General features: G+C 36.9%; 1 protein-coding gene across 1 annotated transcript; it reads right to left on the bottom strand.

The window, feature by feature from the left end:
* Positions 1–189: 189 nt before the first annotated feature.
* ppm1na (protein phosphatase, Mg2+/Mn2+ dependent, 1Na (putative)) lies at positions 190–8,666 on the bottom strand. The gene is made up of 6 exons (XM_077208973.1): positions 7,972–8,666; positions 6,083–6,654; positions 4,153–4,270; positions 3,894–4,008; positions 1,637–1,700; positions 190–1,466 (listed from the first exon to the last, which is right to left on the bottom strand). The coding sequence occupies exons 1-6, from the start codon at positions 8,372–8,374 to the stop codon at positions 1,437–1,439; spliced, it is 1,302 nt and encodes a 433-aa protein (XP_077065088.1). The 5' UTR covers positions 8,375–8,666; the 3' UTR covers positions 190–1,436.
* Positions 8,667–12,603: the final 3,937 nt, after the last annotated feature.

Here is a 12,603-nt window from a genome sequence, read left to right as displayed (position 1 = left end):
GGCAAAATGTTATCAAATTCTTTTTGATGGATTAAATTGTTCAGCAGAGATAATCTGGTCTGGTCCTGCCCATTATGACTAATATAAATTGTGTGCTCAAAATCCAGACTTCTCAAACCTTTGCACATAGAGATCCAGACATTTTAAAGAAGCATTCTCATAACAATCATTATTTCATAACAATATAGACTCATAAAATGAGGTGTACTTTAATAAAAATAAAATGAGACAATTGAATTTATAGTTCAAGTACCCTTTATAAAGTTTTACAGATGTTAGTTTTACTCCTCTGTACAACTTTGGTTATGTAAGTCTATGTTCTCTGTAAGTACACAGCTTAACATCCATAAACAAATACAAGACAAAATATTTAATACAATTATACATTGAAGTATCTTGCGTATGTTTGTAAATATTATGTCAATTGTGAAGTTAATCGTGAAACAACGTACAACTGCAATGTTACATAAAATTTATGTTTTTGTAGATTTAAAAAAGTAACAGTATATTTATTAAAAGGTGATTTGTGTATTTTGTTAATGGTATGCTTTCTCTTATCCCAGCCACAAGTGGATAGAAAATTATTTTATTTATTATTTTTTATTTTATTTCTTTGGCATTTTAAAGCCACATTATGGAATGCTTAAGTGTTTATTATTAATGATTCATCTGTGCACATTATTCTTAAGTCATGTGCACTTGCAATATCAAACGATAATGATCAAATGATCCAATCAATTCCCGATGGACAACATCAAGGCCAGACCTACATTTGTTTTTTTCGTTTGTGAGAAGCCGCTTTAGTTGCTTTAAGTCTGGATATACGTCACAACAGGGAAGAAAAGATGGTTGCAACTTCTGTTTCATTCTGACTTGTTCAATAGTCTTACGCACTACAGTGGTTCAACCAATGGCGTAATTTTAGGGCGGGGAAATCTATTTATTTGACCAATGGCAAGGAGGGAAGTGTTTAATTACCTTATTTAAAATCATCATTATCTTTGGTGGTGCGAGAGGCATAGAAATTACACTTCACCTTTAAAAAAAGTGAAATCTTTATATTTTTCACTAGAACCTTTTCATGGTGTCAATGTTAAGTGCTTTTCCTTTATGGGCTTTTGCACTGGGTAGTTTTGACTCCGATATAGAAACTAGCCTCCCCCAAGAACTAAATTTTGCCCTAGGGTAATTTTCTGGCAATAGTAATGAAAATGTTCCTCTGGTACGTACGAAAGCCCCTTTTATGAAAGCATTTGATATATACACCTCTTCTTTCTGTTTCAGTGTGTACAATATACAACATTGATTTGAAAAAGGAACAGTTTGGCTAAACATTTTAACCTCTGTAAAGCAGGTGGCACACAAATATCGTCCTCACATGAATTATTACGTCTACAGAGATTCAAGGCTTGATTCCATCTTCAGGTTAACGGCCACTAGGTGGAGTCATCAGAACCACCAATATCCTTGAATGATGAAAGGGTATTTGAGAATATCAGCATTTTTATTGATGTTTGTAAATTGAACATTAACCCTTTATATTTAGACACCTAAAATCATATCAAATAAAATGTTGGAGAATTTATTGTTTATTTAGTATGGCTAAAACATATATGTACGCATTTCAAACACATACCATTGGGCCAAGAGGTCTAAAGGCTGCTGCATATTTCTGATATGCTGCAATTATGCAATCTCTCCTGCAATATAGAAAAAAGGCAAAAAAAACCCCCCAGAGATTAAACACACACACACACACACACACACACACACGTATCTCTCCTACATTGCAAAAAATATATTTTCTTGCTTAGAATTTTTGACTTGTTTTCTATTAAAATATCTAAACATTCTTAAATCAAACATTTACCTATGAAGCAAAATGACTTAAACCGCCCTATTTTAACGATCTAAGTGCATGGTCTAAAACGCACAGCGAAAGTGCATGTAGGTTGTGTCTGAATCCACTTTTGCTAGTTTAACGGCGAGAAAAATTGTCGGCGTGCGGCGCATGGTCTAAAAGGGTTGTCCATATTCTCTTAATGAGTAATGGGTGTGTTTTAGGCATAACTTGCATTCTCGCAATAAACCCATCCGAGTCTCATCTCCATTCCCTTTAAATGCCAGTTGAGCTCGTGCCATGGCGGAATCGCCATTTACTTGGCGGAAATGGCCTCTCCAGAGAGGAAACGGATCTGCTCGTGCGCGAGGTTAAAGCACAAGCAGCACATAAACCATATCTTTATGTACACAATATTAATCTTTTACATTGTAATCATTTTATTTTTAATATTTGGCATGTTTGTGTGCTGCTGCACGTCCCTGTGTGTGTAATAAGCAGAGTGTACGAACGTTGTTGTTGGTGCCTATTTCCTACCTATTGGCGACATTCCTAACGCACACTTAAATAACAAAAATAATACTGCGCATTATTTCAGTTCTCAAAATAGCAACGCATCAACAATGCGCCTAAACACACCTCGTTTTCAGACCAGCAGCCCATGGGCGCACAATAGGCACAAATGCATTTGCTATTGAAACAACGTGGCGCAGTATGTGAAAATGACAACTACGTCAGGCTGAAACTAACAAAAAATACTTGCGTCGCGTCTGGCGCCGCATTGCGCCGTGTGTCTGATAGGGCCCTTAAATTTCACCCTCACGTCGTTCCAAACCCGTAAGACTTTTATTCATCTTCGAAACACAAATGTCTAATTTTCATGAAATCTGAGAGATTTCTGTCTCTCCATTGACAGCTACGCAACTACCATTTTGACAATTTAAAAAGTACATAAAGAGATTGTAAAACTAATCCTTATGAATAGAGTGGTTTAGTCCAAATTTTCTGAAGAGACACGATCAATTTATATGGTGAACAGCTTGAATTTAGTTTTTTTCACATATAAACATTGATCAGCAAACAAACCGATTCAACTGAACCTGCTGGACACTAGAGAACAAACCTCATTGGTTCTTGAAGCTCAAACGTGCTGCGTAACACGAGAATGAACCTCATTGGTTCTTGCTGAAGCTCAAACGTGCTGCGTAACACGAGAATGAACCTCATTGGTTCTTGCTGAAGCTCAAACGTGCTGCGTAACACGAGAATGAACCTCATTAGCTCTTGCTGAAGCTCAAACGTGCTGCGTAACACGAGAATGAACCTCATTGGTTTTCGCACGTCACGCGAACATGCTTGAGCTTCCATTTACCACAACTGAAATGTTCTCTTTACGATCTCTTTTATGAACTTTTTGAAATGTCAAAGTGGTGGTTGCGTAGCTGTCATTTGAGGGACAGAAATCTCTCAGATTTCATTAAAAAGATCTTATTTTGTGTTCAAAAGATGAAAGAAAGTCTTACAGGTTTGGAACAACATGAGGATGAGTAATTAATTAATCATCCATTTACTGAATTAAGTCTTGTTTTTTTCGGAAACACTGTTGTGCTTAAACAAGAACAAATATCTGCCAATGGGTTCAGAAAAATAAACTTAATTCAAAGGGAAAACAAGATTGTTTTTCTGACCCCATTGGTAGATTATCCCCCCATTTCACAGACGAGACGAGGCTCAAGTCTAGTCCCAGACTAAAAAGCATGGTTGATCTGTTTTAACTGAAAGTAACTTGCAATAACATATCTTAAAATATATCATTGCCATTGTTTTGTCTCAAGATGCACACCAGTAATGTTTTTTTCTAAGGCATGTTTATAAAAGCCTTAAATGTCCTAATTGAACTAAGGCCTAATCCTGGCTTAATCTAAACCCTGACTGTGAAACCAGGCCATTATGTCATGTTTTAAGCAAAAACTCACTTAATTTTGAATATGAATATATACAAAATAGTGTATAGTAGGCCTAATATCATATATTACAGTCCAGTAATACTCACTTGCATGAGATTCCTCCACCTGGTGGGAGGCCGGGAATACCTTCAGATGCCAGGAATTTCATCACATATAGCAGGTCAGGTTCCTCATCTTTAGATCTGATCACATTAATGATCTCTAGGTAATGTGAGAGAAAATACACTTTTATATAAAAAGGTTTGACTTTTATTAAGATGGCTATTTCATCTAATCTAATATGTATAATTGCCTCTTATTTATATAGTGTAAAACCTTTTACATCGAATGTATTGGTCAAATTACCTGCCACTTTTTGCTCAATGAGCTGCTCTAACTCTGCCTCGTGTTGCAGTGCCTCTGGTGTCACCTTGGGGGCGCCATCGAAGCAGATGATGATAATGCTCATGTTGTCTAAACTTCCCTGCAAGATGCGAAGACATTTAAGAATTTAAAACCCTTATAATATAATATAATATAATATAATATAATATAATATAATATAATATTATATTATATAATATAAAAATGATATTAGAGTAGATCAGTAATACTAAAACACCAGAGATGTCAAGTCCAGGTTCAGAAAGTAAAATTCCTTCTCAGTATTTTGTTCCAATCACCTGGATTTGCTAATTAGCACAGTTTTTCAGTCAGGAGATAGAACTAATTAGTGAAATCAGCTGGCTGATTTCATGGGTGGAATAATCATATGGCAGGATTTTTACTTTCTGACCCCTTGAATTGACACCTCTGTAAAACACACTAATACACATAAATGCACATGATGCAATGCATATAAATGTTCACAGACAGCTAATGTTAGTTATAAACCACAGGACCTCTTGGCCTGTTAAAGCAGCTGGTTTGTAACCCTGAAAATCCCTTAACCTGAAGTCACTCGTAATCCTCTCTCGCTCCTCTCTCGCTCTCTTTTTGTCTTCCTTGTAATCATTCTATTTAAAGAACAGTATCTTCATAGAACAGGTCAAGCTGAATCTATGCGTAAGCTTCCTCGCCTCAACATGCAGCATCTCATTATATAATATTACATAACCCAAGTGCCTGTGATCATTTTAAATAACAAAGCTGTCCTAAACTAGTTTAAAGTTTTAGAAGGTTGACTTGACATCAGACTTTATTGACGTACTCGACAGAGTTATTGACGTCATGGGCTAATGACTAGCATAAAATAAAAGCATATTGATGCAGTGATTCTCATAATGTGAGATATATTTTGTTTGAGTGCTTAGTTTTATGTTCCATCTGATTGGTTTCACAGAACCAGATTTTTGACTATTGACATAAAGTCCAGTATACTTTACTTTAAAAGTTAACCAGTGTACATTATTCTCACCCAGAATTACCCACTCGAGAAACATTTAAAGCGACTAACTACAGTCTGTGTGGTTTTTAGGGTATATTTAGGGGCAGGTAAATCTGAAATCAACGATCACTGATTAAAAACATACAGTTTTTATTTCCAAGATAAAACTGAACATTACTCTTAAAAATAAAGTTTCAAAAATAATTTTTTAGAAGACCCACTTTTGGTTTGCCAAAGAACCTTTCAGTGAACAGTCCTTTAAAGGAACATTTTTTTTCTTCATGTGAATAACATTTTAAAGGGATAGTTCACCCAAAAATTCAGTCATCATTTACTCGCCCTCAAGTTGTTCCAAACCTTTATGAATTTCTTACTTTTGCTGAAAACAATAGAAGATATTAAGATAATAGTAAGATATTAATTTTGAAGAATATGGCTAACCAAACAGTTGACACTGACTTTGAAAATCACTGAAAAATACTATGGAAGTCAATAGGGCTCATCAACGGTATGGTTACCAATATCCTTCAAAAAAAAATTGTGTTCAGCAGAAGAAAAAAGTTCATACAAATTTGGAACAACTTCATTTTGGGCGAACCATCCCTTTAAAAACTCTAAAGAACCTTTATATTCACTATAAAGAACCTTTTGTGTAATGGAAAGTTCTTCATGGAACATCAATGCCAAAAAGGAACCTTTGTTTTTAAGAGTATATTTTCAATGCGGTCTAATTTGGTCAACAATGAAGCATACTATTATTTGAAATGTTTTTTCTCTCCAATTGCAAACTTCCTCAGAACATCAATTAGTATGCTGGTACCTTGGTTAAAATAAAAACCTGTGCACCCTAACGCCAGGAAATTTGGCCATTAGGCAACCCAATGGGATCCTGTCACTGCTGATACCAACCTTATAGAGGCAGAGGTCAATGACCTGAGAGCAGATCTCCCTGAGATCATCGCAGACTTGCAGGCGGTTGCGCACAAACGCACACAGCTCCTCATTACTGATGGCGTCCCAGACACCGTCACATGCCACTACCAGGAACTCATCTTCTGGCGTTCGCTCCAGCTCGTACACCTCTGGTTCAGGCGACACCAGCTGTTCAGTCTGAGCCCTCCATTCCACCTCCTTAAAGTCAAAGTCGCCAAGGGCGCGGGACACGGCCAGTGAACCGTTGATGCGCTGCAGGGTGACGGAGCCGCCGGCGTTCTGGATGCGCTCTTTCTCGCGTGGGTTGAAGGGTTTGTGATCCTCCGTGTAGAAGACCACCTGGCTGTTACGGCAAAGGAAGGTCCGGGAATCGCCGCAGTTGATGAAGTAGATGTTTCGTGGAGACATCATGACAGCGGTTGCTGTAGATCCGCTGTTGTCCCAGTTCTCATTGCGGACCTGGGTGTGCATGTAGCGGTCGATGCCAAGGAAGCCATCTCTGATGCCATCTTTGACATGTTCTACATCCTCGTCCACCGTCACACAGCCTGATTATACAATCATATTACAGGGTCAAGCACAGGATTATCTAAACAAGGTCTTTCTATTTGCCCAGTGCCTTTCACACTACTTGAGCAAAGTGTAAATTTCTTTCACTTCCAGTTCATAAAAATATTAAATTTTTTTATTTTTTGGACCGTTTTCCTAACATTTAATAGCTAATATTTTATATATATATATATATATATATTAGGGCTGCACAATATATCGAAATTATCGAAATATCGCAAATGTATATATCGCGATATGCATATCGCAACAGCTTGCAATAACTGGAGTCATGAACAAAAGACAAAGAGAAAATCACTCCCTGCTCTCGGCTGAATAACTTTTGTATATATATATATATATATATATATATATATATATATATATATATATATATATATATACACAAACACACACACATATATATGTAAACACATAATGCTTAGAAAGCTGAATGAAACTGTAAAAAATAACTTATTATTATATTTATATACTTTTTCACAATCTTTCTTTGAACTTTTCTCTCAGAGTGCCACTTGTAAAACCTTACATTAGTTTGTGTGATCCAATATATATTGGATTGGCCTATTGGCCAAATTTTTCTGTTAAGATGATATGCACTGTTTTAACACATTTTAATCGATTTATTTTTATTTTTTTAAATCTTTAGATGCTTTAATGTTAAAAAAAAAACGGTTTTGATTATCGTTGGAAAACCCCACAAAACTAGCTTTAGAAGACAACTAAGCCTCTTCATAAGAAGTACTATTTTTGTATTTCTCTCAGAAAAAATTATATTCACCAGGTATTAACAAACTTCAGATTTTAGTTTGTTTGTTTAAATATTTTATTAATATCATTATAACATTTATCATGCTGAAAATACAAAAATGTCTATTCAATTAGCTAAGCATCACTATTAAGATTACTCATACATGTTCTTAACACCGCGTATTAAGGCTTGTTTTTTTCAGAGAAAGTATCTTTGTATTTGGTCTTACTGCACTGAGGGATTTTTCATGTTTTACGTATAATACGTATAATAAAAAATAATATTGGTTACACTTTATTTAGTCTTTGTTACTATGTAAATATACAAATAAGTAATGAATATTAATGAACAACATGCACTTTACTTTAGAGTGTAGATATGGTTAAGCAAATAAACGTCAACAGCTGGAAAGTCATCAGGCAAATTCCTATTGTTGTGGCAGTTACATTTTCGTCTTTATATAAAAGCACATCAGCACTAACTCTTTGCATGTACAATTTTCATCCCTTATCTTCAAGACAGTAATACTTAAATTGGTGAGTACCTGTGTCGAGAATAAAATCCAGCAGGTGTTTGGAGCAGTACTGAGCCACCATTCTCCCTGCATGTCCATCGAACACGGCAAAATAGCTCCAGTCTGGCAAGGCCTCGGTCATCTCTGGCATGCAGGTGTGGGAATCCTCCATCTGGGCACGCCAGCCCTGCATACTGGCCATGGCGTAGTTAATGCCCCATTTCGAACCCCCTTCTGCCATATCTTTCGCCAAAATGGGCCTTTCTAGGTAGGGTCTTCCCATGTCCTCTTCATTTTCAAAGTAGTCATCATCAGCTCCCGATTCCCGACGCCCGCCCTTGAAGAAGAAGGTTACCATCTTCTCGGTTTCCTTTACTAGCTGTCTCAGGAATGAGGGCACCTCCATGGCGCTGGCCCGCCTGGCAGTTCTCATGGTGACCCGAATCCTCCGCTTTAGTCTCCTACTCTTCCTCAAACTACTCTTCCTGGTCTTCCAAAGCCGATCCAGTGCCTCTCGTTGAGTTGGAACCAAAAGAGGATGGACAATTGCTGGACAACCAGTTGTGTTAATTAGTTTGGTGTCCTAAATATGTTGTCTATATGTCATTTGTGAAACAGCTCTTTCCTCTCCGTTGTTCCCAATGAAATCCATTGGACTGCACTAATGACATAAAGTCTTATGAATTCTGAGTGTGTTTATCACTTTTCCCAAGCTGTGTTCCTTCTCTAGCCAGTTCTGATTGGCTAATCTATTTATGTTCACTCATCCTCAGACACCACAGTGTTCTATCTTTCCCTTCATCTGTCGTCTGTATGCTGTCATGTAATCCTTACTGCGTAATGTGCCTGGATTAGTTTGCGCCCATAGATGAACTGGAGTGTTTCATAATGAGCATCCTAACAGGATGAGTTTAATTTTAAAAAACAATATTGGAAATTAGCATAACTGGCTCATGTTCAGTTCTTTGTATTATTTTTTAATGTGTATTTGGAATATGTTGCAAAATGCTTATACTGGACAACCTGTTAATACAAAGTATGATGGTGTTGCCCTCTTACATAATGTAATCACTTAGTCATTCAACTTTTCGCACCTCTTTGTAAACCATGAGTTTATCCCGGTGTGAAATATTTTAGATATCATTTTGATGTGCTAATTGCCTAACTGCCAATGACAACCACATGTTGTCACAAACACTCCTAATCCACTGTAAGTAAACACTGCTATAAATTATTCGAAATAATAAAATGGCAGTCTGAATGATTATATAGCTGGTTAGTAAAGTAATTCTCCTTATGAGCAGAACTGGCCTCCTTTGGAAAGCCTATTCTCAGAAGGCTTACAGATTACCTGTATTTAAGGAGCGTAGGTGTGTGACGTTTGGACTTGAGCCATTCTTTCACAATGAGGGATTAAAGTGGGCAAGGGCATTGCACGACCCTGACATTAAAACCTGCATAACTACAATTAGATAACAGGCACGTCGCTTCCTCGGAAATTCCCCATGCAACATAACACGAGTAAGAGTGTGATATGGCTCTTTGGTTGTGATTAGGTCATAGGCACGAAAGCTTCATTGAAGCTTATTGTATGATGTAGAGTATTATGAGTAGATATCAGATAAGCAAGTGTATTACCTCCATCTGATATTCTTCAGGTCAATCTTATATTCATAATTAAAAAAATCACTTTTAATGTCTGCAGAGGAAAGTGATATCTTTTAACAGTTAACAGGATTTCCCATGACAACGGTAGTCAATGCATTTGTTGGTTGCGTCTTATAAGGGGTTGTTTAAAGTCTTAGCTGATGCGTTCGAAAGCTTAAAGATACTGCGTTCAGAGATATAAGGCATCAAGACACTTCCGAATCCAGTATTGGCTTTACTTCCTGTTTTCGGAGATACCTTCACCTGATCAACCTTTTGAAGGCAGCATAGATGTATCCTTCGTTGCCTTTGATGTTCCTCAATATGACGTCTCAAAGTTTCAGTTGGAGGTCAGTTTGTGTGTAAGTGTACGTTTTTGTCCAACATTTTCCACTTCTGTCACACTCTCACCAGTCCACACTTACACCATTACTCAGAAGCACCTCTCTGGACTGTGAAACACACCCGTTTTCACCCGTTTTCCATGCATTGTCACCAGTGTTCTTTGTATATAACCCTCAGTTTTGTCGCTTCCTTTTAAGGTCTTGTTTTTGACGCCTTAAAAGCTAAAATTCACAAAAATATTCCAATTTAAGCTTTGATGTTTGAAACAAACGTATAAAGCCACTGCTAAAGAAAACGCATATTTAATTGGACTTTTGATTGACTTATCTCCACAGATACATTATATATATATATATATATATATATATATAATTATTACATAATAAATAATACTTTAAAAAACAGTAGATCATAAAAAGCCTTTTATTTTAGTTGTATTTGCATTGATTTGTCTGTATCTGAACCTGTGTGGGCTGCTGTACAGAACTACAGTTTCTTTTCAGTAGCAGATTGTCACGGGTTGGTTCAGGGAAGACCGAAGGTGAACGTAGATTCAATACTTTATTTAATGAACGATGCACAGAAAACAGGCAGACAGGTGCGACAGTGTGTAAATGCGTAACACAAACAAATTCCGGACACTGAACAGAAGACAGGCAGGAACTAAATACAAAGTGATGACGATACAAACGACAGGCAGCTGTGAGGAAGGTAATCGGTGTCCTGTGGGAGTGTCCGCCACAATCAGTGGCAACAGATTATGGCGGGAAACACAGAGAGAGAATCCAAAACAAACTGAAAGTCAATGAGCCTATTGGTGACACAGGTAGGCCACATGAGCATTTCTCATTTGCTAAAGGACCCCGCAACCAGAGCTTGACATTAACACCTGCCGACCTGCCAAATGCGGGTGGATATCAGCATAGACGTGTAACCCAGTCACTCCTACTAGCCACTTTGGCAGCACAGGTTGAATTTGATATAATATATACATTTTTCAGTTGTTGTCTTTTAAAAAGGCATCTGAAATAATAAACTAAGTGCAATGTAGTGTTGTTAAAAATATTTATTTTTCGATACATATCGATACTGACATATCTGAAATATTTCCAATACTAATTTTCAACAGAATAGATTCACAATACCAGCTGCACTTTCTCGCTCTCTAATTTCTCCAACAGCGAGGGACACACAAATGTTGTTGGTGTTACAGGGCTTGAATTTTGACGTGGGATTGCTCGTATTGTGCATAATTTTACTCATTCCCTCAGATTTTGTGCTCACTCCCAAAGTGCACGCACATAAAGCCACCTCTCAGTACTAAATTGAGTTATTTTTCGCTACTTATTGTGCTTAAACAGTCAAATACTCAAATAATGTTAAAATGCCGGTATTGGTGAGTATTCAAGTTAACACACTCAGTTATGTTTTAAGTGAATATAAGTAGTAATACATTATACACAACAGTATAATGGATCTGTGCGTCATGTCTTAAAGTGACAGCAGCCTAATACCCCTTTCGCCAAATTATGAGATAATATTAAAGGGTAACTAAACACTAAAACAACTTTTTTAAGTTAATGATCTTTAAGAATGGAGCTTCATAAATGCTGTTCATTGATTCCAGTAAACTTTTTGACATTTTGGTTTAAAGTGTTTTAATTCTACAATATGTGGTTTAAAAAACGTCTGAGTGCTGCCCTCTTCAGGTTGAACGGTGGCTACTGCAGTTGAATTTTCCTATTGGATGTTTGCGGTGGTTCGTGACGCAGCGGTTGTTGGTGACGTAGGCAGGTTCCATACAAAGAGATGCGTCTCAGGTTCACGCGCCCCTCCGCTGGGCTCTGCCCACTTTTCCAGCATTTTTCAAATATTGCCACTGGGTGGAGTCAGGCTCTGACCAGGGGTTTAGTTACCCTTTAAAAAATATCTATATGGCAGTTTTTCCCCATGGTATTGATGGCAAAATTGTGGCCAGTGAAAATGCTGAGTGGCTAGTTACAACCACTAGCGACAGGGCCTGGTGAGCAAAATGTTAATGTCTAGTCCTGCCCGCAACCCATGAGGCTTTGTCTCTGCTGAATGCAGTGGACACAAACAAAAGCTTCATTAGAGTTTTAAATGAAGGCTAATAGTGAAACACTGAAGACCTTATCAGTTTACAAGAGATATAAAGGTCTATGTTACTGCATTTATACTCCATGCAGAACACTAATGGATAACTTAATGTTTAATCATCATTGCATTATATTTGTAAATTATTTTCATATTTGTAAAGTTGATTTCTGGTCCATTACACCAACTTAAAGTGTGAAAGGGGTGTTTATTTATTACTAATAGTAGCTGATTTTTTAAAATTATTTAAAATTAAAATATTAAAAAATATTTAAAATGTATTCATTTTATTCATTGTTAAATCTCTTAATTAATTCATCTTATAAGGTGCTAAATAAAATATAAATCATGGGGTTATTTTAAGGGTGCAAAATGTTCATCCTTGTTAAATTCAAGCAGATGGAGATAAAGAGGATGTTGATCTGAGATGGCAGAGATGAGCTATACACACATGGATGCACTCATACTGACAACACACACACACACACACGCACACACACACACACACACACACACACACACACACACACGCACACATAGTGGCGTTCTGAGTCC

This window comes from Siphateles boraxobius, unplaced genomic scaffold (genome assembly GCF_051911475.1).
Source record: "Siphateles boraxobius isolate OS27281-9 unplaced genomic scaffold, OSU_SipBor_1 6, whole genome shotgun sequence".
In the NCBI taxonomy this organism is placed as follows: domain Eukaryota; kingdom Metazoa; phylum Chordata; class Actinopteri; order Cypriniformes; family Leuciscidae; genus Siphateles; species Siphateles boraxobius.
Note: the sequence above shows the minus strand (reverse complement) of the source record. Positions and strands in the feature narration are given on the sequence as shown.

Excerpts from the sequence above, each read along its gene's own strand:
- ppm1na (XM_077208973.1), bottom strand. The coding sequence starts at position 8,374 with ATGAGAACTGCCAGGCGGGCCAGCGCCATGGAGGTGCCCTCATTCCTG. Across the intron at positions 4,009-4,152 it reads CATTGAGCAAAAAGTGGCAG|AGATCATTAATGTGATCAGA; the intron begins GTAATTTGACCA and ends CACATTACCTAG. Across the intron at positions 1,701-3,893 it reads GGTGGAGGAATCTCATGCAA|GAGAGATTGCATAATTGCAG; the intron begins GTGAGTATTACT and ends TCTATATTGCAG.